The sequence below is a fragment of the Leucoraja erinacea genome, chromosome 7 (genome assembly GCF_028641065.1).
Source record: "Leucoraja erinacea ecotype New England chromosome 7, Leri_hhj_1, whole genome shotgun sequence".
NCBI classification, from domain to species: domain Eukaryota; kingdom Metazoa; phylum Chordata; class Chondrichthyes; order Rajiformes; family Rajidae; genus Leucoraja; species Leucoraja erinaceus.
This window is the reverse complement of record NC_073383.1, coordinates 3,365,262-3,391,887: the sequence shown is the minus strand read 5'-3', so window position 1 is coordinate 3,391,887 and position 26,626 is coordinate 3,365,262. Positions and strand designations below refer to the sequence as shown.

The 26,626-nt window shown below is 43.9% G+C and overlaps 1 protein-coding gene across 1 annotated transcript in view; it reads right to left on the bottom strand.

Annotated features, from left to right (window-relative positions):
- The window catches only part of LOC129698575 (protein unc-80 homolog), a 319,625-nt gene that overhangs the window by 169,113 nt on the left and 123,886 nt on the right, over positions 1-26,626 (bottom strand). Inside the window, exons 21-24 of the mRNA XM_055637663.1 lie at positions 25,586-25,692; positions 23,441-23,588; positions 6,121-6,293; positions 1,059-1,271 (exon numbers count right to left, since the gene is read on the bottom strand). Coding sequence (XP_055493638.1) covers positions 1,059-1,271; positions 6,121-6,293; positions 23,441-23,588; positions 25,586-25,692 — 641 coding nt within the window. The remainder of the gene's footprint in view (positions 1-1,058; positions 1,272-6,120; positions 6,294-23,440; positions 23,589-25,585; positions 25,693-26,626) is intronic.

Here is a 26,626-nt window from a genome sequence, read left to right as displayed (position 1 = left end):
TAACTTTGATAAATATTTATGCAACCCCACTAACTTTGATAAATATTTATGCTCCGAATTTTGATAACCCCCAATTTTTTGATAAAATGATTGACATAATATCAGAGTTTAATTACCAGAATGTGATAATAGGGGGGGACTTTAACTGTGTTTTAGATTCATATCTAGATAAATCATCAAAACAAAAGAAGAGTAATTTAAAATCTAAAACTAGCGAACTTCTAAATACATATATAAAAAATACTAATATAATAGATGTATGGAGATCTGCTAATCCAGTTGGAAGGGAATACTCGTTTTACTCTCCGGTGCATAAAACTTATTCAAGAATTGATTATTTTTTAGTGGACATGAAATTAATGCCTTATACAAACAACCCAACATACCACATTAGTAGTATCTCAGATCACTCTCCATTGACATTCTCAGTAAAATTTGAGGGAATGCCGGGTAAAAGATTTTTTTGCAGGTTTAATACACATATTTTAAATGACGTGCAAGGCTATCAATATTTAAATACAACAGATTGAAGTACACATGAAATGTGAAAAATAGGTGGGATTCCATTTATATTCTAAATTTCTATATAGGATTTAATGCCGATAATATTAAAGGTAATTCAGAATTGTGAACAAATTCTTATTTGAATGTGGTCTCAAAAGATGAATTAGAGATTGGAAATTAGGTGTCATGATTCCAGAACAGAACTTAAGCCAGCACAACGTCAGAAGGTAGGAAATCAGCAGAAAATTTGAAATGGAACTGGAACTGGAAACTGGAAATATTCAGCAATCAGAACTAATGAATGATCTGAAATGTTCACTTTACTTCTCTTTCCAAATGGTGCCTGAAAGGCTCAGTGTTGTAATTTTCTTACGGTAAATGAAGTTTTTTTAATTTTCTTTCATTTTGAAAAACTTGCAATGTCTTAGGATAATGATAAAAACGAGGACTCCCCTTCGAACCTTTGTTTTTGTCAACTGTGAATATTTCATGGACAGACCTAGTTCAGTTTTCCATTTTATGTTTTCAGTAAAATATGTTATCAGTTCTCTTACCTCACCCCACTGACAGAAGAGTTTTGCTGCCTTCCATTGTAATTTCTGATTGCGCTTATTACCAACAATGGGTGATCTTCCTCGTGACAAACCCTTTTTAGTTATACTAACATGGTGTCCTTTCATCCACTCTGGCCAGTTTCCACGATTGCATCGATGTACAAACCGGGCACACTCCAGGAATAATGCTGCCCTTGCCACAACTGGCGCTTCCTGAGTTGATCATGCAAAGAGATGTTGAAATCAAAATACATTTTAAAAAAATTTTTTTTTTGACAAGTTGCTAATTAAAATATCATTGATTTCTATTCTCTGTCCCCAAAGAATGAAGTAAAATGATTTAAAACCAGCATTTAGTACATTTTTTAGTGTAAAATGAACTCCAGCATTTAAAATGTTATTGATATCGAATGTCAAACTTTATTTATTGCACCGTATCTTCACATTAAGCATTAATTACTTTATAATATCATGAAACACAAAACATGAACAAGACTTTTTCCAATAATGTTACATAACCTGACTTTCATCCCAGGCCATTATCTAGCATTGTTCATTTTAATCTAATATATGCAGGTGTGGAAATAGAATAGAACAGAGCACGTGCTTGAAGAGGTCCAGATCAAAAGTTATGAAACAAATCCAAACTTTCCTTCACCTTAATTTTAACTCTGATCTGCATCCCACCTCTCCTTTTCATTTTTTTCCCAGTGTCACTTTCACCATTCTCTCCCGCTCTTGCAATAAGATCAAGAGTAACATTCATGAAAGCTGGGAACTGCTGGTTGGCCTGCCCCATTTATGAAAGGAATTACCCATTCAACAGAGTAGCAAATTGATTTAAACTGGATAAAGTGTTAAATATAAAATATGAATAAAACACAAATAGTCCCCTCCATTTCAGGGCATTATATTGTTTGGGACATTGCAATGGCATGTAAATTAAAGTAGACATGTTTAGTATTTTGTTGCATATCCTTTGAATGCAATGACTGCTTGAAGTCTGCGATTCATGGACATCACCAGTTGCTGGGTGTCTTCTCTGGTGATGCTCTACCAGGCCTGTATTTCCGCCATCTTTAGCTTATGCTTGTTTTGAGGGCTAGTCTCCTTCAGTTTTCTCTTCAGCATATAAAAGGCATGCTCAATTGGGTTCATTGACCATTTTTTACTTTTGAAAATCTCCTTTGTTGCTTTAGCAGTATGTTTGGGATCATTGTCTTGCTGTAAAATGAACTGCCTGCGAATGAGTTTTGAGGCATTTGTTTGACTTTGGGCAGATAGGATGTGTCAATACACATTAGAAGCCATTATGCTACTACCATCAGCAGTTGTATCATCAATGAAAATAAGTGAGCCAGTACCCTCAGCAGCCATACATGCCCAGGCCATACCCCCGCCACCGTGTTTCACAGATGAGGTGGTATGCTTTGGATCTTGGGCAATTCATTCTCTCCTCCGTACTTTACTCTTGCTATCACTCTGATATAAGGTAATCTTCATCTTATCTGTTCACAAGACTTTTTTTCCAGAACAGTGGTTGCTCTTTTAAGCACTTCTTGTCAAACTGTAACCTGGCCATCCTATTTTACCAGTGGTTTGCATCTTGCAGTGTAGCCCATGGATTTCTGTTCAAGAATTCTTCTGCGGACAGTGGTCATTGACATATCCACACCCGACTCCTGAAATGTATTTCTGATCTGTCGGACAGGTGTTTGGGGTTTTTTCTTTATTATAGATTGAATTCTTCTGTCATCTGCTGTGGAGGTCTTCCTTGACCTGCCAGTCCCTTTGCGATTAGTAAGCTCACCAGTGCTGTCTTTCTTCTTAATGATGTTCCAAACAGTTGGTTTTGGAGAGCCAAAGGTTTGGCTGATGTTTCTACAGTTTTATTCGTGTTTCTCAGTCTCATAATGGCTTTGTTGACTTTAATTGGCACAACTGGTCCTCATATTGATAAACAGCAATAAAAGTTTCCAAAGGTGATGGAGGAAAGAGGCTGAGAGCTCTCTTACACCTGCATTAAGGAGGCAATTAAACACACCTGAGCAATTACAAACGCCTGTGAAGCCATGTGTCCCAAACATTATAGTGCCCTGAAATAGGGGGACTATGTATAAACACAGCTGTGATTTTACATGGTGAAACCAAAATGTATAAAAATAACCTTTAATAAAATCTGACAATGTGCACTTTAACCACAGGTGATTTTTTTTTAATTGCAGAGCCAAATAAAAAATGATGGGTCTCTGTCCCAAACATTATGGAGGGAACTGTATTTCAACAAGATACATTCTGGATGATTACAGAACATGCATGAAAACTATATAATACAAGGGGAAATTGCACACTGAAGATTTATTCTTGCTTCTGAGTGCAGTACATACTCGGAACAAAGTACAGGGTTGCGTGGGGTTGCAAACTTATTGAAAGACTGACCTGGTCAAAGCACAGAAAAAGTAGCAAACCATTCAGACCCTCAATGTTGTTCCTCCACTTAATTACATAAAGGGCCATCGGTATATTTACAACCTAGTCTTTGATTTTGCCTTCATTTGTGTGTTGACAATAATTAACCCGATTTATGCATCTTCAATGGAGATTTATTTGCTTTTTTGAATAGATTTCCAAACAAACAATTGATGGGTAGGTATGTGACAATAATAATGTTGACTCTGGATGTTGTAACAAAGCATTACAGCCAGGGATTTTCCAAGCTCCTATTGTATTTTCCGCAATTATGAAATTTAACAAGTGCCTTGAGTTCATATTTTCCAAGAACCTTCTGGACTGGGGAATTCAGGCCTTTGGTCTAAATGAGCGTAGTCAGAGAGAGGAAGGAGTTTGAAATCAAGTTTGATTTTCATTGAGGAGGTAAATAAAGGGACGCAGGTCACAGATCAGCAATGTTCTCAATAACTGACACCAATAAAATAACAAATAATTCTTGATCTATGTTCTAGATCTGCGGGACTGGCTTGATGCCGAATTGACCAATTTGTGGATATTTTGCTGTTTGCGGATTTGTGATTAAATTGTGAAGGAGCATTGCTGGATTCTATTATGATGCAGGAAACACCCAAAGCATAACACAAACATTTACATCATTTAACTTGGCCAATTAGCTCAACTGATTGTTGGGAGATTGGGTGGGAGATTGCAACCTTCACGTGGTCCATCCTGTTTCAACGAATGCAATCAACTTGGCGTGCACAAACAGAAGATCAAACAGAAGCTGGTCCTTACCATCAATAAATTCACGTTTGACTCCTCCCATTTCCTCCAAATACAAGGCGTAGCTATGGGCACACGCATGGGCCCCAGCTATGCCTGCCTCTTTGTCGGTTACGTCGAGCAATCCTTGTTCAATACGTACCAGGGCCCAAACCTCGCCCTCTACCTCCGCTACATCGACGACTGCTTTGGTGCAACCTCCTGCACCCGCACACAACTGACTGACTTCATCCACTTCACCACTAACTTCCATCCGGCACTCAAATACACCTGGACCATTTCCGACACTTCCCTACCATTCCTTGACCTCACTATCTCCATTGCAGGTGATAGACTTCTGACCGACATCCACTATAAACCTACTGACTCCCATGGCTATCTGGACGACACTTCTTCCCACCCTGCTTCCTGTAAGGACTCCATCCCCTACTCCCAATTCCTCCGTCTACGCCGCATCTGCTCCCAGGATGAGGCGTTCCACATCAGGGCATCTGAAATGTCCTCATTCTGCAGGGAACGGGGGTTCCCCTCCTCCACCATAGATGAGGCTCGCACCAGGATCTCTTCCATACCCCGCAACACTGCTCTCTCTCCCCATCCCCCCACTCGCAACAAGGGCAGAGTCCCCCTAGTCCTCACCTTTCACCCCACCAGCCGTCACATACAACAAGTAATCCTCCGTCAGTTTCGCCACCTCCAAAGTGACCCCATCACTCGCCACATCTTCCCATCTCCCCCCATATCTGCCTTCCGCAAAGACCGCTCCCTCCATAACTCCGTTGTCAATTCTTCCCTTCCCTCCCGTACCACCCCTTCCCCGGGCACTTTCCCTTGCAACCGCAGGAGATGCAACACTTGTCCCTTTACCTCCCCCCTTGACTCCATTCAAGGACCCAAGCAGTCGTTCCAGGTGCGACAGAGGTTTACCTGCATCGCCTCCAACCTCATCTATTGCTTCCGCTGCTCTAGATGTCAGCGGATCTATATCGGTGAGACCAAGCTGAGGTTGGGCGATCGTTTCGCTGAACACCTCGGTCGCTCCGCAATAACCAACCTGACCTCCCGGTGGCTCAGCACTGCAACTCCCCCTCCCACTCCGCCTCCGACCTCTCTGTCCTGGGTCTCCTCCAGGGCCAGAGCGAGCAACACTGGAAATTGGAGGAACAGCACCTCATATTCCGCTTGGGTGAGTCTGCATCCTGGGGGCATGAACATTGAATTCTTCCAATTTTGTTAGTCCTTGCTGTCTCCTCCCCTTCCTCAGCACTCCTGCTGTCTCCTCCCATCCCCCAGCCTTCGGGCTCCTCCTCCTTTTTCCGTTCTTCTCCCCGCCTCCCTACCCCTGATCAATCTGAAGAAGGGTTTCGGCCCGAAACGTTGCCTATTTCCTTCGCACCATAGATGCTGCTGCACCTGCTGAGTTTCTCCAGCTTTTTTGTGTACCATCAAACAGAACACATTTTCTTACAACTTTAGGCTGTGCACGCCATATGCATGTAGAAGCTCAACTAATCTGTGTCAGTATTTATGCTCACCAAAAACCACCTCGTCAAATACATCTCATGGACTCAGCATTATGCATTCATTTTTTCACTATATACTTACTTATAGCACCTATGTTATGCTGACGTGTTTCTAAACTATTCGCTCAACTCATACTCTGGCGGCATGATACATAATCTATCTACTTCCCGATTATGGATGAATGAAACAAACCTTTAACATTTAGCAGTGAACATGTTCTACCACTGACATCTGGGAAGAACCTGCATTAACAGATACAATGCAATGAAAACTTGTAGGTGAAATAAAAATAATATGTTATTACCAGGTCAAGAGCTGCAGCAAGGATTGAAGCATCAGGAATTGTTCCAGGTTCACAGCAGTTTAAAAGGAACTGGAATCTTTTCATGCCTTGTCTAATGGCTCCAAGATTTAAAATATTTTTGCTTTTGTTTCCTTCCTGACTAGCTGCAAGGTGTTCCTCAAAACTACGACAACCTAGTGAAGTATAAAATATTAAATTATGCAAATTTTAATGTAATTGTGTCTTTATTAAGAGATCAATCGATTTGATATGCCTTAAAATCATCTGACATCAATTTATTTTCAAATATATGAAGCTGTAAAACAAACAGATAGTAATCCATCAAATCCACTCTGGCAAACACACGATGTAATGGTAAAAGAATGGTTGATTAACAATTGCAATATATTTATGAGAATCACTCACAACAGGATCAGCTTTAAAGAAAACTCCAGTTATTAGAAGCTAAAAACGAGTTGCTGGGGCAACACAGATTCAGATTCAGATTCAATTTTAATTGTCATTGTCAGTGTACAGTACAGAGACAACGAAATGCATTTAGCATCTCCCTGGAAGAGCGACATAGCAAACGATTTGAATAAATAATAATAAGTGTCCGGAGGGGGGGGGTGGTGATTGGCAGTCACCGAGGTACGTTGTTGGGTAGAGTGACAGCCGCCTGAAAGAAGCTGTTCCTCGACCTGCTGGTTCGGCAACGGAGAGACCTGTAGCGCCTCCCGGATGGTAGGAGGGTAAACAGTCCATGGTTGGGGTGAGAACAGTCCTTGGTGATGCTGAGCGCCCTCCGCAGACAGCGCTTGCTTTGGACAGACTCAATGGAGGGGAGCGAGGAACCGGTGATGTGTTGGGCAATTTTCACCACCCTCTGCAATGCCTTCCGGTCGGAGACAGAGCAGTTGCCATACCATACTGTGATGCAGTTGGTAAGGATGCTCTCGATGGTGCAGTGGTAGAAGTTCACCAGGATCTGAGGAGACAGATGGACCTTCTTCAGTCTCCTCAGGAAGAAGAGACGCTGATGAGCCTTCTTGATCAGAGTAGAGGTATTGTGGGGGTCCAAGAGAGGTCATCGGAGATGTTGACTCCCAGGAACCTGAAGCTAGAAACACGTTCCACCTCCGTCCCGTTAATGTGGATGGGGGTGTGCGTGCCACCTCTGGACTTCCTGAAGTCTACAATGAGCTCCTTGGTCTTCTTGGAGTTAAGGGCCAGGTTGTTGTCAGCGCTCCATGCTGCTAAGTGCTGGACCTCCTCCCTGTAGGCCAGCTCATCGTTGTTGCTGATGAGGCCAATCACCGTTGTGTCATCTGCATACTTGATGATGATGTTAGTACCATGTACAGGTGTGCAGTCATAGGTGAAGAGGGAGTAGAGGAGGGGGCTCAGCACACAGCCCTGTGGAATGCCGGTGTTCAGGGTGAGGGTTGAAGAGGTGTGCTTGTCTAACCTCACAGACTGGGGTCTGTTGGTTAGAAAGTCCAGTATCCAGTTGCAGAGGGAGGGGTCGATGCCCAGGTTACCGAGTTTGGTGATCAGTTTTGATGGTATAATGGTGTTGAATGCTGAGCTGTAATCGATGAACAGCATTCTTACGTAAGTGTCTCTGTTGTCGAGGTGGGAGAGGGCGGAGTGAAGTGCCGTTGAGATGGCATCCTCCGTACTCCTGTTCTTGCGGTAGGCAAACTGATAGGGATCCAGTGTGGGGGGTAGGCAGCTTTTGAGGTGTGCCAGGACCAGCCTCTGAATGTCACAGCATCATAACACAGCATCTGAATGTCAAGCAGCATCTGAGGCGAAATGGTTAGTCAACATTTCACGTCAAGCCACTTCATCTGGTCTGAAAGTAGAGGAGAGAAAACCTCGACTGAGAGGGAAAGGGCAAGGCAAGGATGATGGCTCCAGGTAAGGAGAGTTTAAACAGTAGGTGAAGTAAGGTGGGAAGGAAGGAAGGGTGCAGATGGTGTCAAAGGTGATCTACCATAGCCATCGGTGCTAGGATCTTTGCGGTTTGTGATAAACATAGACGACGAACATATATGTAAACGGTACAATTAGCAATAATGTGATGGAAAAGTGTTATTAGACCGCAGCAGTATTGTTCCCTGAAAGTGCCAACATAAGTAGATAGGATAGTGAGGATTGCACCATTCATAAGATGGGGCATAGAATATAAACATTGGGACATCTATCTGCTACGTAATAAAACACTGAAGTATTGTGTGAAGTTCTGGTCACTACATTATAATGATTGCACTGGAAAGTGCACTGGAGAGAATTGCAAAGGAGATTCACCTGGATTGGATAACTTTAGACGGCGAGATATTGGATAACTGGGTTGGTTTTCCCTGGAGCAAAGGAGGTTAAGGGACGGCCTGAAAAAACTATGAAAGGATAATTTGTCAATTTATCAAATTGATCAAAAGTATCAAAAACACGGGGTGTGCAGGTTTAAGGTGAGAGTAAAAAGTTCTAAAGGAGAAAGTCTTTCACAGAGAAAAGATTGATAGCTGGAAATCACTGCCAAGGGAAATGGTGAGTCAGAAACAATCGCTATGTTTAAGAGACATTCTAACAGATACATAAATAGGCAAGGTTTAAAAAGGTACATACCAACTGCAGACAAGTGAGATTAGGGTGGATGGGCATGAAAATTGGCATGAATGGTGTGGGGCCAAGACCCTGTTTCTGAGCAGTATACATTTAAGGCTCTGTCTCTAACTCTCGATAGATGCAATATAGGTCAATACAACAAAGAGCAATATTTATGTGAAATAGAAAATCATTACAACTTGGAGTTTAAAAATAAATTAAAGCAATCAGTTGAAATGAATGAGAAAATTATGAAACAACACTGGTAGAGTTGCTGCCTCAGAGCAACAGAGACCGTGGTTCAATCCTGACCACGGATAGTGTCTGTGTGGAGTTTGCACGTTTTCTCTGTGACTACGTGGGTTTTCTCCAGATGTTCTGGTTATGTTCCAGATCCCAAAGACGTGCCGGTTTGTACGTTTATTGGCCTCTGTAAATTGCCCTAGTGTGTAGGGAATGGATGTGAAAGTGTGATAACATAGAACTAACGTGAGCAGGCGATCAATGGTCGGCATGTACATGTGGGCCCATTTCCATGCTGAGTCTCTAAACTCTAACCCAGGGGCACTAAAGTAGTACTAAAATTCTGTGATAATAAAGTTCTTTGTAAGGTTGGTTATGATGCATATCAACTCCTACCATAGCCAGGTCCTGGATCCACTACAATTTCCTTACTGCCACATAGGTCAACAGGGATGCAATCTCGCTGGCTCTCCATTCTGCACTGGACCACTTGACAATAAGAACACGTACATCAAACTATTGTTCATAAGAGTACAGCATGGTGTTCAAAACTATCATCCCCACCAAACGTGTTATCAAACTCTGCGAACTGGGTCTCTGCTCATGCCTAAGCAACTGAATTCTTGAGTTCCTTATTGGCAAACCCACAGTGTGAATTGGCAACAACACTTCCTCCTCCATAACCATCAGCACAAACCACCTCAGATCTGTGTGCTTATTCCCCACCTCTACTCACTCAATGCCCATGAATTCGCAACCATACACAGTTCCAATACCCTTTAAATTCACCAACGATACCAGCATTGTTGGACAAATAATGGGCAATGAGTCAGAGTATAGGAGAGGGAGTGAAAATGTGATTGAACGATGCCAAAATAACAATATTCCTCCCATCGTCAGCAAGACTTATGCCCCTGTCCCACTTAGGAAACCTGAAGGGAAACCTCTGGAGACTTTGCGCCCCACCCAAGTTGTCCGTGAGGTTCCCGGAGGTTTTTGTCAGTCTCCCTAATGGTCGAAAGTGGTTTCCGCTTTTTCTATGTTCCGGCGATTATTTCAAAATATTCAAAACCGGCCGCGACTAATAATAGGTTGTCGTTTTAAAAATCGGTAATTTTATGTTCGAAGCGGTGTGGGTGCTAGTTGAAGGTTTAGTAGCGGCCGGTTTTGAATTTTTTGAAATAATCGCCGGAACATAGAAGAAACGGAAACCACTTTCGACCATTAGGGAGTCTGACAAAAACCTCCGGGAACCGCACGGAAAGCTTGGGTGGGGCGCAAAGTCTCCAGAGGTTTCCGTTCAGGTTTCCTAAATGGGACAGGGGCATAAGAAACTGACTGTTGACTTTATAAAGAGAAAGTCAAGGATCCACAAAACTATCTTCATTGACGCACTGACTGTGGAGTGAAATTGCATTGACCGTGGAGAGAGTCAAGAGAGGGTGGCTTTGAACTTGGGATTGTGTCTCGTGAATCTGATTGAGTTTTTTGAAGATGTGACCAAAAAGGTAAATGAGGGAAAAGCTGTAGATGTTGCATACATGGATTTCAGCAAGGCATTGACAAGGTATAGTAGGCTGCTCTGGAAGGTTAGCTCGCATGGGATTCAAGGAGAGCTAGCCAACTGGATAGAAAATTGGCTTCATGGAAGGAAGCAGAGGGTGATGGTGAAAGGCTGTTTATCGGACTGGAGGCCCTGTGACTAGTGGTGCGCCTTATGGTTCGGTGCTGGAACAATTGATGTTGTCATCAACATATTTGGATGCGAACGTACAAGGCATGGTTAGTAAGTTTGCAGATGACACTCAAGTAGGTGGTATTGTAGATAGCGAAGATGGTTGTCAGAAACTGCAACAGGATCTTGATCAGAAGGGCAAGTGGGCCAAGGAATGGTTATTGCAGTTTAATACAGTGCGAGGTGTTGCGCTTTGGGGAAGTCAAACCAGGACAGGACCTGCGCAATGAACGGCAGGACTATGGGGTGTGTTGTTGAGCAGAGGGATCTAAGAGTGCTGGTACATAGTTCCTTGAAAGTGGCGTCACAAGTAGATAGGGTAGTCAGAGTATTGAGTATAGAAGTTGGGAGGTCATGTTACAGTTGGACAAACCTTTAGTGTGGCCACATTTAGAGTATTGAGTTCAGTTTTGGTCACCCTGTTATAGGAAAGCTGTAAAGGGCGCAGAAAAGATTTGCGAGGATGTTGCAAGAACTTGAAAATCTCAGCTATAGGGATAGGTTGGGCAGGTTAGGACTTTATTCCAGAGTGCAGGAAGCTAAGGGCTTATAGAGGTGAATAAGATCATGAGCAGAATGAATAAGACAAATGCAAGTCTTTTATCTAGAGTATTAGAAGTAGGAACCAGAGGACGTAGGTTTAAGGTGAGAACGGCTTGAGTTATAAGGAGTGGTGCAGCAGGCTATAGCTTTATTTCTTGGAGCACAGATGACAGCTGATCTTATAGAGGTATATAAGATCATGAGAGGAATAGGCAGAGACAATGCCTGTAGTAGGGGAATTGAGAACCAGGGGACATAGGTTTAAGGTGTGGGAGGGAAAGATTTAATAGGAACCTGAGGACCAGATTTGTTAACAGAAAGGGAGCCAAATATATGAAACGACCTGCTGGAGCTGGTAGTTGAGGCAGGTACTATCTATCAATTTGAGAAACATTTAGATGGGTATATGGATAGGTAAGGTTTAGAGGAGATATGCGCTAAATGCAGGCAGGTGGAACTAGTGTTGATGGGGCATGTTGGTTAGCAGGGGATTTTAGTAAGACTTTTGATAAGTTCCCTCATTGTGGTATGGTCCAGAAGATTAAGATGCATGGGATTTATGATGACTTGGTCGTATGGATTCAGAACTGGCTTAATCATACAGAGACAGAGGGGTGTAGTGGAAGGTAGATAGTGGAGCTCTGCAGGGTCCTGTGCTGGGACTTCTGCTGTTTGCGGTTGCAGTGAATTTGAATCCCATATCAGCAGGAAAAACACTGCTTGTTCATATGGGACCATAATCACATTTTTGCCAAGGAAATTTTGATTAAAGTCATCCTAAGAAGCAAGTTTATATGTAAAATACACGACTTACCTTATAAACTTGCTTCTTAGGATGACTTTAATCAAAATTTCCTTGGCAAAAATGTGATTACGGTCCCATACAAACAAGCAGTGTTTTTCCTGCTGATATGGGGTTCAAATTCACTGCAACCGCAACGTTCCAATCAATCACGTTCCACAAAAACCCACTCGCAAGATGATTTAAATGGCCATTAATTTATGGAAATTAAACATTAAATTCCTTCCATTTGGCCTATAAATTCATGACAATGAGATTTAAAAATCATGTTATATTGTGAATGCTTGTGTGAATGTTATTTGGACACTTATTTAAAAATGTTAAAAATGTTAATCTTTTGTTAAGAAATGGATAGATGTTTAGATCTAGTAATTGAATTTTGTAATTAGCTACAATTAGGTAACTAACTAATTATATGCTTTAATTTCAGGTCATCCAAGTAAGATTGTTTCCTATTTGTTTCAGAATGCTTGAATCAATAATAACTGGAAATTTCTTTCAGTTCTCTTAATTTTGAAGAATGTTATGGGGTTTTGACTGTCCTCGATCACAGCTTTTGTGTTAAATCAATGGAAAAGCAATAGGATACAAGATGTTAATTTCCGAGTATGAAAATGGACATCACTTTTTTAATACTGAAGATAGGAAAGCGAATTAGGTGTCAAATTAAACTTCTTTTTATGCTTTATCCGATGGGATGAATTGCAGATTTGATTTTTTAAATCTCAAAATTTTGGAACATTGCTATGATATCTATAAAGGACCAATATGTATATGCAGATGGGTTGGTGAGTAAGTTTGCTGACAACTTCATTTGAGTTGCAGACAGTGAGGAATGTTGTCAGAGGATACAACAGGATATAGATTAGCTGCAGAAGTGGGTGAAGAAATGGTAGGTGGAGTTTAATCCGAGCAAATATGAGGTGTTTAAGTGGGAAGTTGAATGTAAAGTGAGAGCATACAGTTAACACCAAGATCCTTAACACCAGTGATGTGCAGAGGGATTTTGGAGTCCAATTTCATAGCTCCCTGAAGGTGGCAGCACAAGTAGATTGGGTGGTAAACATAGAAAATAGGTGCAGGAGTAGGTCATTCGGCCCTTCGAGCCTGCACCGCCATTCAATATGATCATGGCTGATCATCCAACTCAGTATCCTGTACCTGCCTTCTCTCCATACCCCCTGATCCCTTTAGCCACAAGGGCCACATCTAACTGCCTCTTAAATATAGCCAATGAACTTGCCTCAACTACCTTCTGCGGGAGAGAATTCCAGAGGTTCACCACTCTCTGTGTGAAAAATGTTTTCCTCATCTCGGTCCTAAAAGATTTCCCCTTTATCCTTAAACTGTGACCCCTTGTTCTGGACTTCCCCAACATCAGGAACAATCTTCCTGCATCTAGCCTGTCCAACCCCTTAAGAATTTTGTAAGTTTCTATAAGATCCCCCCTCAATCTTCTAAATTCTAGCGAGTACAAACCGAGTCTATCCAGTCTTTCTTCATATGAAAGTCCTGACATCCCAGGAATCAGTCTGGTGAACCTTCTCTGTACTCCCTCTATGGCAAGAATGTCTTTCCTCAGATTAGGAGACCAAAACTGTACGCAATACTCCAGGTGTGGTCTCACCAAGACCCTGTACAACTGCAGTAGAACCTCCCTACTCCTATACTCAAATCCTTTTGCTATGAATGCTAACATACCATTCGCCTTCTTCACTGCCTGCTGCACCTGCATGCCTACTTTTAATGACTGGTGTACCATGACACCCAGATCTCGCTGCATCTCCCCCTTTCCTAATCGGCCACCATTCAGATAATAATCTACTTTCCTGTTTTTACACCAAAGCGGATAACCTCACAAGTATCCACATTATACTGCATCTGCCATGCATTTGCCCACTCACCCAGCCTATCCAAGTCACCTTGCAGCCTCCTAGCATCCTCCTCACAGCTAACACTGCCCCCCAGCTTCGTGTCATCCGCAAACTTGGAGATGTTGCATTCAATTCCCTCGTCCAAAATCATTAATATATATCGTAAATAGCTGGGGTCCCAGAACTGAGCCTTGCGGTCCCCCACTAGTCACTGCCTGCCATTGTGAAAAGGACCCGTTTACTCCTACTCTTTGCTTCCTATCTGCCAGCCAGTTCTCTATTCACATCAATACTGAACCCCCAATACCGTGTGCTTTAAGTTTGTATACTAATCTCTTATGTGGGACCTTGTCGAAAGCCTTCTGAAAGTCCAGATATAACACCTCCACTGGTTCGCCCTTATCCACTCTACTAGTTACATCCTCAAAAAACCCCACCTCCTTTCCCTTTCTGTCTATCCCTCCTGAATATTGAATATCCCTGGATGTTCAGCTCCCAGCCTTGGTCACCCTGGAGCCATGTCTCCGTGATCCCAGCTATATCATAGTCATTAATAGCTATCTGCACATTCAACTCATCCACCTTATTGCGAATGCTGCTTGCAAAGCCTTCAGGCTTGTTTTTACAACACTCTTACCCCTTATACTATTCTGCTGAAAAGTGGCCCTTTTTGATTTTTGCCCTGGATTTGCCGGCCTGCCACTTTTATTTTTCACCTTGCTACCTATTGCTTCTACCCTCATTTTACACCCCTCGGTCTCTACGCTCACACATTTAAGAAACCCTTTCCATTTAACTCCATCCTCCACTATCCCATTTGACACCCCACCCCCTTATTCAGTTTAAAACCACCAGTGTAGCAGTGGAAAACATGCCTGTGAGAATGCTGGTCCCACACCTGTTAAGATGCAATCTGTGCCGAAGGAGTATGGTATGCTTGATTTTATTGTTTTGTTTGCTTTAGTTTAATTGATGATCAAGTGTACCGCGGTACAGTGAAAAGTTTTTGTTGCGTGCAGTCAGCAGAAAGACAATACATGACTACAATCAAGCCATTTACAGTGTACAGATAAATGATATAGGGAATAACATGAATAACATTTAGTGCAAGATAAAGCCAGTAAAATCTGATCAAAGATAGTCCTAGGGTTTCCAATGTCCGCTGGACAGGGACAAAAGTTTACTTGTACGGTCAGGATAATACGGAGGTGGAGCCGGCTCATTCACAGGCAGGATATGTTGTCTGTTACGTCTGTAGGTGCTGTCATCAGCACTGACCAAATATGAGCGTGACTCAGAGGCAGTTCCAGAAATTACACTGATACGGTCATGACCTTTGTCAGTTTGCAAACGAACCACCTGCCCCATGGTTAATGGTGGCAGTGGCCTGCTTGTTTTGTCATACCACTGTTTTTGAATGTCACGCTTTTGCTGCAGCCTGGACTGGACTTCCGATGGTGGAACCACCTGTGGGATCAATGCCTGATCAGCCATAGGCACCGTGGCTCGGGTCTGCCTTGATAACAAGCGTTGAGCAGGTGAACCCAGTATGGGGTCGCGGGAGATGTTGCGTAGGTTGAGCACGTCCAGGTACACGTCGGAATTAGCTCTGTGGGATCGTTCCATGAGCTGTTTGGCACTTTTGACAGCCCGTTCAGCTGGTCCATTCAACTGTGGATATTCAGGGCTGCTGGTGATGTGGAGAAAAGCCCAGTGTGCATCAAACTACTTGAAGAGTTGGCTGGTAAATTGACAGCCGTTATCAGCTATATTTAAGAGGGAGTTAGATGTGGCCCTTGTGGCTAAGGGGATCAGGGGGTATGGAGAGAAGGCAGGTACGGGATACTGAGTTGGATGATCAGCCATGATCATATTGAATGGCGGTGCAGGCTCGAAGGGCCGAATGGCCTACTCCTGCACCTAATTTCTATGTTTCTATCAGATCATTAGCAAGGAGCTCCCTGGTCTGCAAAATGGCGAGCGACTTTTAAAACTACCCCACGAAAGGCTGCTAAGAAAATCGATGTCAAACCAGCCGGAATACGAGTCGACAAGAACCAGGTACTGCGTGCCATGCCACTCAAATATGCCAGTTGCCACTGTTTTTGTCACATTGCCACATTCTTAGCAATCCCCCTTCTGACACCATGTCGTTGGGCTCTGTTGTTGGAATAACTTAACTTGCGCACAGTGATTAAGATCCAAACACTTTTATTAGCATTACGGTATAGGTAACTTCATCTTAATACATAACTCTAGACTGGGGATGAAAGGGAAGAGAGGCTTTCTATTAAACTAGCGGAGCTACAGTTTGACTCATAACATGAGTGACACTGATCTAGGGCGGAGAGGGCGGCGCGGACACTGAGCAGGCGGTGGGCATGGGCAGTGGGCGGTGGGCCTGGGACCTCTGAAGCCCTCAGATGGCCAACGAAATTACTGCGTGTTCAGCGGCTTCAATCCCGAGCCCGGGGGGGGGAGAGGGCGACTGGGCTGCGGGTGGGGTGAGGCGGACGGCCGCGAGGAGTGCGAGTGGACTCCGAACGGGCAACGAACAAATGACTGCGAGTTGGGGGGGGGGGGGGGGGGGACGGGGGTGGCCGTAACTCGCGGCGGGAGGGAAAAAGTGCCCAGCAGGCTGCGCATTGAAAACACTGTGCACCCGCCGCGAGGAGTAGAGCCGTTGTGACGTCATCATCAGCTCATTAACATTAAAAAAGATTTCAGATTTGTGAACAATTTTAATAAATAACTCAAGAAATAATGAATCAAATTTTCAGAAGGCGATTTTTGACAACATGAGATAAATTTCTATCGGAATATGTAAACATTTCACCGTTAGCGCGTCGTGTTTTCGAGGAGATGTGAATCACAGACAAACAAGACACACACACACAAATAAATACATCCACATCCAAGATCAGAGTTAACCCTCGAGCTGTCTACTCCCATCCCCCCTGCCCTCGGGCTCCTCCTCCTCCCTTTTTCCTTCCTTCTCCCCCCCATCCCCCATCAGTCTGAGGAAGGGTTTCGGCCCAAAACGTCACCTATTTCCTTCGCTCCATAGATGCTGCTGCACCCGCTGAGTTTCTCCAGCACTTTTATGTACCTTTTATAATTATAGAGAGGTGCAGGGCAAATTATTTTTTATTAAGCATAGTGGTGAGTACCTGGAAGGTGCTGCTAGTGGTGGTGGTGGTGGTGGTGAGTTATATGATTGTGCCATTTAAGAGAATTCAGGATAAGCATATTGTTGGTGGAGGAATATGGATTATGTGCAAGAAGATAGAGTTTATCATGGCGTTTTTTCTACTTTAGAGAGTTTATCTTACTCTAGTGAATCTCGTTGGAATGCCTCCCATGATATTGCATCCTTTCTTAAACAAGAGGTCCAAAATGTGCATTAGATACAGCCTCACCAGCATCCTGTAAAATTGTAACAATACTGCTCAATTTTAAAACCCCAACCACGTAACAATAAAGATAATATACTTCCCATCGTGGCAAATAAGAGTGCGGTTGTGTTAAATAAAACACAGAGGAGATTCACCAGAATACCACCTGGATTAAAGGGTTACAAGGAGAGGATGGATAGATTTGGACGGTTTTCTCTGAAACATCAGAGGTCATGATTTGATAGAAGTATATAAAATTATGAGAGACGTAGGTAGGATAGATGGCCAGAACATTTTTCCAAGGTGGAAATGTCCAACACCAGAGTTATAAGGCGAGAACGGAAAGCTAATGGAGATGTGTGGGACATGTTCTTTTTTTACAGTGGTGGGGGGGGGTCTGAAAGGTATTGCCTGGTGGAGACAGATATGAGAGTGGCGTTTAAGAGGCTTTAAGATAGGCACGTGGAAGTGCAGGAAATAGAGGGAAGTGGATCATGGGCAGACAGATGAGATCAATTTAACTAGGCATCATGTTCCGCATTAACATTGTGGGCATAGGGCCTGTTCTTGTGCTGCACTGTTCTACTTTCCATGTTGCGTGGATTGGTAGATTTTAGTTATGCAGAGTAATTAGATTGAGTCTGAGGAGGAGGATTGAGGGGTGACCAGAAGTTTTGAACAAGAAGGTTTAAAGGTGAGTTTGAGGGGAATGTTCACCCCTACCCCTCCTACCCCTCCCCCCTCCCCCCTCCCTCCCCCCCCCCCCCCCTCCCTCCCCTCCCCCCCCAAGACCTCCCCCTCCCCCTCCTCCTCCATCTCCTCCCCCCCCCTCCTCCTCCTCCTCTCCTCCCCTCCCCCCTCCACCCCTCCCTCCCCCCCTCCTCCCCCCCTCCTCCCCCCTCCTCCCCCCCTCTCCCTCCCCCCCCCAAAACCCCTCTCTCTCCCCCTAGATCCTCCCCCCTCTCCTACCCCCTCCCCCCCCCCCTCCCCCCCCCCCTCCTCCTCCCCCCTCCCCCCCCCTCTCCTCCCCCCCCTCCCCCCTCTCCTCCCCCCTCTTCCCCCCACCTCCCCCCACCCGCTCCTCCCCCCCCCTCTCCTCTCTCCTCCCGCCACCCCCCCCCCCCCCCCCCCCCCCCACCCCCGCAATAAATTTACTCCAGGTTGGGAACCCTTGGTCTAGAATCGAGACCACTAAGTTCATGCTGTCCATCTAGATTGTAGATGGACAGCATGAAGCCTAGGGGGTTGAAAAACCATGTTTCTATGCTGTATAACTCCACGGGCTTTATGATAACAAGCGCACACAACACACCCGTTCTCCTGCCCACCTGTGGAGGAATCTGGAGTCTGCAATTCCCACATTGGCCTAATTAGATATCATGGAAATCATAAAAGCAGAGTTCAAGTTCAAGTGAGTTTATTGTCATGTGTCCCTGATAGGCCAATTAAATTCTTGCTTTGCTTAGCACGCAGAACATAGTAGGCATTTACTACAAAACAGACCAGTGTGTCCATATACCACAATATAAATATATACACACATAAACAAATAAACTGATAAAGTGTAAATAGCAGATAATGAGCCACCAATAATCAGAGTTTTGTCCGAGCCAGGTTTAATAGCCTGATGGCTGTGAGGAAGTAGCTATTCCTGAACCTGGTTGTTGCAGTCTTCAGGCTCCTGTACCTTCCACCTGCAGGTAGCAGGGAGATGAGTGTGTGGCCAGGATGGTGTGGGTCTCTGATGATACTGCCAGCCTTTTTGAGACAGCGACTGCGATAAATCCCCTCGACGGACGGAAGGTCAGAGCCGATGATGGACTGGGCAGTGTTTACTACTTTTTGTAGTCTTTTCCTCTCCAGGGCGCTCAAGTTGCCGAACCAAGCCACGATGCAACCGGTCAGCATGCTCTCTACCATGCACCTGTAGAAGTTAGAGAGAGTCTTCCTTGACAATCCGACTCTCCGTAATCTTCTCAGGAAGTAGAGGCGCTGATGAGCTTTCTTGATAATTGCATTAGTGTTCTCGGACCAGGAAAGATCTTCAGAGATGTGCACGCCCAGGAATTTGAAGCTCTTGACCCTTTCAACCATCAATTGATATAAACGGGACTGTGGGTCCCCATCCTACTCCTTCCGAAATCCACAATCAGTTCCTTGGTTTTGCCGGTGTTGAGGGCCAGGTTATTGTGCTGGCATAATGGACAGTTGCTCGATCTCTCTTCTGTACTCTGACTCATCCCCATCAGTGATACATCCTACAACAGTGGTGTCATCAGCGAACTTGATAATGGAGTTCGCACTGTGACCGGCTACGCAGTCATGAGTATAGAGTGAGTACAGCAGGGGGCTGAGCAGGCAGCCTTGAGGTGCTTCCGTGTGGATTGTTATCTAGGCTGACACATTTCCACCAATACGAACAGACTGTGGTCTGTGAGTGAGGAAGTCGAGGATCCAATTGCAGAGGGATGCGCAGAAACCCAGTTCTGCGAGTTTGGTAACCAGCTTGGAGGGGATGATTGTGTTAAATGCCGAGCTGTAATTGATGAATAACAGCCTGACATATGAGTTTTTGTTGTCCAAGTGGTCCAGAGTGGAGTGGAGGGCCAGCGAGATCGCATCCACCGTTGATCTGTTGTGGCGGTGAGCAAACTGCAGTGGGTCCAGGTTTTTGTTGAGGTAGGAGTTGATATGCTCCATGATCAACCTCTCAAAGCACTTCATCACCACCGGCGTTAGTACCTCTGGTCGATAGTCATTGAGGTACTTCACCTTACTCTTCTTGGGCGCTGGTATAATTGATGCCCTTTTAAAGCAGGTGGGGGCCTCAGACCTCAGAAGTGAGAGGTTGAAAATGTCTGTAAAAACTCCAGCCAGTTGGTCCGCACAGGTTTTTAGAACACGACCGGGTATACCATCAGGTCCAGGTGCTTTTCAAGGGTTCACCCCTCTGAAGGATTTCCTGACGTCGGCCTCTGAGACAGAGACTGAAATACCATCACAGCGAATGGGGGCTCGAGAAGGCACATCAGTATTCTCCCTATCTCGGGTGGACTATGAGTGGGAGAACTGGATATTTTTAGTGCCTTCCCTCACAGTGAATTCTGCTGTGGGGGGACGTTTCATGTTGATTTCTATAGTGTACTGTTCTGTGTCTTTTTTTCTTTTTCTCTTTTCTGTTTTGTATGGATTTATTGACATTTGATCTGTTCAATTAATTTAATCAATCTCTGTAAAACACTTTGGTTCAAATATTGGTTTTGTTGAAAAGTGCTATATAAATAAACATTATTATTATTATTATCAAAGCGTGCATAAAACGCATTGAGCTCGTCAGGGAGTGATGTTTCGCCGACATTAGATCTGCCTCCTGGTTTCGCCTTGTAGGAGGTGATTGCATTCAGGCCCCGCCACAGCTGCCGAACATCTGCCTCATCCAGTTTGGAGCAGAAGTCCCTTTTGGCTTTTTGATGGCCTTACCAAGGTCGTATCTGGACTTCTTGTAGGCCACTGTCTCGGACGTGAACGCCCGGTGTCTGGACTTCAGAAGAGTGTGGATCTCAAAGTTCATCCAAGGTTTCTGATTGGGAAACACTCGGAAGGTTTTTTTGGGGATGCAGTCCTCCATACATTTCTTTACGAAGTCTGTAATGACTGTGGCGTATTCGTTCAAGTCCATTGCCGAGTCCTTGAACATTGCCCAGTCTACAGACTCCAAACAGTCCTGGAGTTGTTCCTCAACCCCCCCCCCCCCCCTCCACGACCAGCTCTGTACTGTCCTCACTTCTGGGGGTGTGCTCTTCAATTGCTGCCAGTAGGCAGGAAGAAGCAGCAATTGAAGAGCGCAATGGTTGGATTTACCGAAGTAAGGGCGAGGGATAGAACGATAGGCATTCTTGATGGTGGTATAGCAGTGGCCGAGGGTGTTAGGTCCTCTGGTGCAGCAGGAGACATGTTGGTGGACGTTAGGGGGTGATTTCTTGAGGTTTCTCCTTATTGAAGTCCCCAGCAATGGTGGTAAGTGCCTCGGGGTAGGACGTCTGGTGTTTGTTGACCACGGCGTGCATCTCCTCCAGTGCCAACCGGACGTCTGCCCGGGATGGGATGTAGACCGCGGTCAGGATGATGGAGGTGAATTCCCTTGGGAGGTAGAAGGGATGGCACTTCACCGCCAGATGTTCGAGGTGTGGAGAGCAGGAGTTGGACAGGACTGCCACGTCCGAGCACCATGCAGAGTTGAACATGAGGCAGATGCCCCCTCCTCTCCCTTTCCCAGATGCCACGGTATGGTCCATACGTCTTCAGTATGCTCCAACCCTTCAGGCTGGACCGCTGAGTCTGAGGAGCTGGGGGTGAGCCATGTCTCTGTGAAACAGAACACAAAACATTCCCTCAGCTCCCTTTGATAAAGCAGCCTTGCCCTTAAGTCATCCACTTTATTTTCAAGTGACTGTATGTTGGCCAGTGGCATAGTAGGGAAAGTGGGCCGAAGTCCCCTGCGCTTCATTCTGACCTGAAGTCCTGCCCGTCAGCCACGTTTCCGGACACAATGGAGACTTCCCCTTTGTTTCCAGGTACTGTGCTTACTGTACCTGCTGGTTCTGCGGATCTGCGCTGGAACGAGGATTCCTTCACAGACGGCAGCTCCAGCTCCGTAACGAACGGGGGTTCCCCCAAAGTCGGCAGCTCCAGCTTCATTGTTCCTGGGAGTTCCCGCCCGTCGGCTCTGGAGGTCATCCCGGGGTTTCCAGGTGCCGTACCTGGGATCCTCAGTCGGGTCGGGAGTTTCACAGCCAGCGTGGGAAAGTTTAAAGTCCGGGGCTCCCGCAGCTGCGGGAGATCCTAAGTCATTAAGGAGATCCCAAGTCATCCTTAATTCCAAAGGACTGTCTAACAGGATACCTATAATAAAAGTGCTTACAAAATTAGAAAAGTCACTAAATATTTTAATTCCTAACAGGTGTGTGCAGAATCATAGCTGGGAACAAGGATGATAAATGCAGGTAAGTAACTAAATACATACAAAGGTTCTGCCTTGCCTCATGCTCATTGCTGAATCAAAAATATATGGGTTCGACCACATTTCTAAATTGACTCCTGAGTGCAGATTCACCTTTCATTTGAAAACTTAGACTGAGGTTGTGTTGCAAGCGATGGTAGAACTAGTGGAAGGAAATGTGATTAATATAACCAGATATTTAATTAGGTCTTTCATTTATACCATCATACTCCGTTGGTGTAAAAATGTTAAGTATTTAGTTCAGCTTAACTTAGTTCAGAGATACAGAATGGAAACAGTCAGTTCGCCCCACCGAGCCCATACCAATCACCCATTCACACGCATTTTATGTTATCCCACTTTTGCATCTACTCCTTATACATTACATGCAATTTACAAAGGCTAATTAAAAGCTGCATGTCTTTGGAATGTGGGAGGAAACCGGAGCACCTAGAGGAGATCCGTGGAGTCACAGGAGGAACGCGCAAACTCCACACAGGCAGGATCGAACCCGGGTCTGTGGCACTGTGAGGCAGCATCTCCATCAGCTGCGCCACTGTGCCAGTTCATCGTCTACTCATTCATTTCAACTATTTCTTTAATTTATTTTTTAAATTGCAAGTTTGATTCTCTATTTCATACAAATGTTGTGTTTTGTTGTGCTGACCTATATTGCATGTATCAAGAGGTCAGGATTGAACCCAGGTCTCTGGCACTGTGAGGCAGCAGCTCTACCAGCTGTGCCATTGTGCAGCCCATAATTCATGCCTTTTTTTTCCCCATTATGGCCCATAAGAAGCATTTGCATAAATTATACTGCTATATTCTTGTATATATGAAAAGTTTTAGATAAATGGGTAATCGTTTGGTCTCCTGGTAGTTTGTGTGTCCATAAACTCCTAAAACGCTCAAAACTATCATACATCTAACAAAGCAAAAAGACCAAGAATCCAAATAATGGGTTCAATACTGTCTGAAAATCAGCTAACTAATTACAAAGTACGGCAAGACAACAGGGAAAAAAAACCTCACAAACATAATTGAAATGTTCAACATTAACTGAGAATCAAACAACCAAACTCACTGGACACAAAAAAGGATGCAACTCTGAAATTAAATGTTAGGCAAGTATCATCTTACCATCTTTCTCTTCTGGGTGATGAAGCTTTGATGGATTCCTTCGACCAGAGCGCCATTTACCAAGCCGCTTGAAGAAGTTCTCCTCTTCATCTCGCCCATCTTCCAGGCCCTCACCCTCAGAAAGCTTTACTGCACTATTAAATTTCACCTAGGTACAGTGGCATTATAAGGGAATAAACTGTAAATTTGTTTTTTTGCAGAATTTCATCAATCAAGATTTGATTTGAACATTGTTACATTTGTCCTCGTAGGATATTCCTTGCCAAAATAATCAATACAAAACACATTCCCACTGCAATCCCTACCACCCCACCCTCTGGTCGATGAGCGTGAGGGAGAAGGGGAAGACAATGGGGACCCAGCGTGGAGGATCCGTTGTGAGGGACGGTGGGAGAACAAAGGGGAACCTAGTGTGGGGGGGGGGCACTCTAGTTTAGAATCCTCTGACCAGGGGATAAGTCTGTGTTCGTTTGTTTGTTCATTTGTTCCGGTGAAGCTGCTGTGCACACGACAGCCAGCTAACAGTCGCTTGTCTTTTTCTTTTTCTTTTCACTTTTAATTTCAAGTTTTTGTGTAGCGTGTGGGCTGTGACTGTCGGCAGAGCAATTTCTCTCTAGGGATGAATAAAGTTTTCGAGATTAATGAGAGGACGCAAGATATTTGTGGAAAAGAAAGATATGTATGAGAGAAGCTGAGTGTGTTCATTTTCAGTCATCTTGCTATAGGGCAGGCCATTAAACTGCAAATAAATGCAGAGAAGGCTTTTGAGGATATTGTCAGGACTTCAGAGCCCGAGTTATTGGAGGAGGTTCGGTAGGCTAAAGCTTTATTCCTTGGAATGCAGCAGGCTGAGAGTGTTCTTATAGAGGTGCATAAAATCATATGGGGAATAGAAAGGGTGAATGTACAGGTTTGCATAGGTTTGAAGTGAGAAGGAAATGATTTAATAGGAACCTGAGGGACAACGTTTTCCACATAATGGCGGATATAGGCACATCTGCCTGACCACTGACCAGTTCAAAGTGACTGATATAGTACAGATCAGGTATCAATGGCTGCGTCAGTAATCCTCACCAAATAGTACATTTATCTAATGGATCATGGGGCAGTTTAAGTAATCTTTTCCTAATTTAAAGGAGAAAACAAATTAAAAAAATGTAAACAAGCTTAAGCAGAACCATAGCAAATACTTAACAAACATACAACAAAAATAATTAAGGTCATTTTATTCCACATAATGTGCAGTGAAGTGGAATCACATAACATTATTCAAGTGGAAAACATTAAGCTGAAGGTCAGTCACTTATTACTCTTTTAGACTTTAACAGCAGCTCAGTATCAAGGCATATAATTCTAAAATACCTACTGCTTGTATAAAATTAAAAACAAATGTTAAACAAATTATTTTTTGTTTGGAATGTTATATCATGAGGGATAATGGTTTCCATTGTCAGAATGAGGCCAAACGCAAGTTCAAGGAACAGCACCTCATATTTTGCTTGGGCCGCTTACAACCCTGCAGTATGAATATTGATTTCTCTAACTTCAAGTGACCCTTGCATCTTGCATTCCCTGTCTCACTGTCCCTCTCCCACCGTAGTCGCTGTACTTGTTTCAATGTCATCCTGGTGAGTTTTATTGACTGTAACCCGATTTCACCAAACCCACAGCCAATAATGGCCTATATTCTTTAACATCGTTACTTTTTGCATATCTTTCATTCATTTGTCCTATATCTCTCTCTCTGTATCACCGTCTACATCTCTTGTTTCCCTTTCCACTGACTCTCAGTCTGAAGAAGTCTCTAACCGAAACATCACCTATTCTTTTTCTCCAGAGATGCTGTCAGACCCGCTGAGTTACTCCAGCTTTTTGTGTCTATCTTCGGTTTAAACTAGTTCTTTCCAACACATTAACTTTAAAGCACTTTGGGCAAATGGTGAATATATCAACTGCTATGAATCCCAAACATTTACTTAGCTGTACAACGTTACAAAACTGCACATCAAAAGTTAACAACTAATTCCAGAGTCCTTTTAAATCCAAAGTATATGATGTTATGTGAAAGACAAAACACTTTTCCATTTGACATGACAGATAAATAAAAAAGTGCTAATTAATACAAATATTAATCTGTCTCTGCACCTTTGAATTCTGGCGTATAAATGAAAGCCTGTCTACAGAACTTATGTCCAAAAGGTCTTCGACGCCATCTGTTAACCCCGACAATGAAGAGCGCTTCAACCAGTTACCTGTAATGGCAAATATGATTCATAATTATTGGTACACTGTTTGGTCTTTGATGTATACCATAATTTTATAATTTCAATCAATCCCAGATGACATGATGTTATACAAGAGTTAATATTCTTCAACCTTTTACAGAAATATTTCCATTGATGTCACCCTCTGTCCAATATATTTATTTCAGATGGAAGGATTGAATACAGTTCACAAAAACACCCTCAAAAAAGTTGATAATACTGTTCTCACACTATTATACTCAATGTGCATTTTTACACATGCTATTGTAACAATCCTCACTTCTATCCAGCAAAAGCCAAATAACATTTAAACATGATCAGCTAAGTCGCAAGTGGCATTCACATTATAACCAACAACATAAACAACAACCAAGTTTAATTAGAATAAATGTAATCACCTTGACATTCAACATTGTGGGCAAAAGCTCAAATGGACCAGCTACATAAAAACTGTCTGCAACAGCAAATAAGCGGTTGTGTATATACCGTGGCTTATCTCCTGAATCCTTAAAGCTATTCCACCGTCTGTAAAGTTCATTTGTGGGATTTCCTGTCCCAAGATTCCACAAAAAGGAGAAACATTCAGTATGGCAATAAATAGTAGGTGGCACAATGGTAGAGTTGCTGCCTACAACGCTTTCAGTGCCAGAGACCCGGGTTTGATCCTGACTACGGGTGCTGTCTGTATGGAGTTTGTACAGTCTTCCCGTGACCGCGTGAGTTTTCTAAGAGATCTTTGGTTCCCACCCACCCTCCAAAGACGTACAGGTTTGTAGGTTAATTGCCTTGGGTTTGTGTACATGCTATAAGTGTAAATTGCCCCTAGTGTGTGTAAAGGGCCTGTCCCACCAGCATGTGACTGCATGCGGCTAGCGCGACCAAACATGGTGGCTTGAGGCGTACGGCCTCGCGGGGCCGGTCC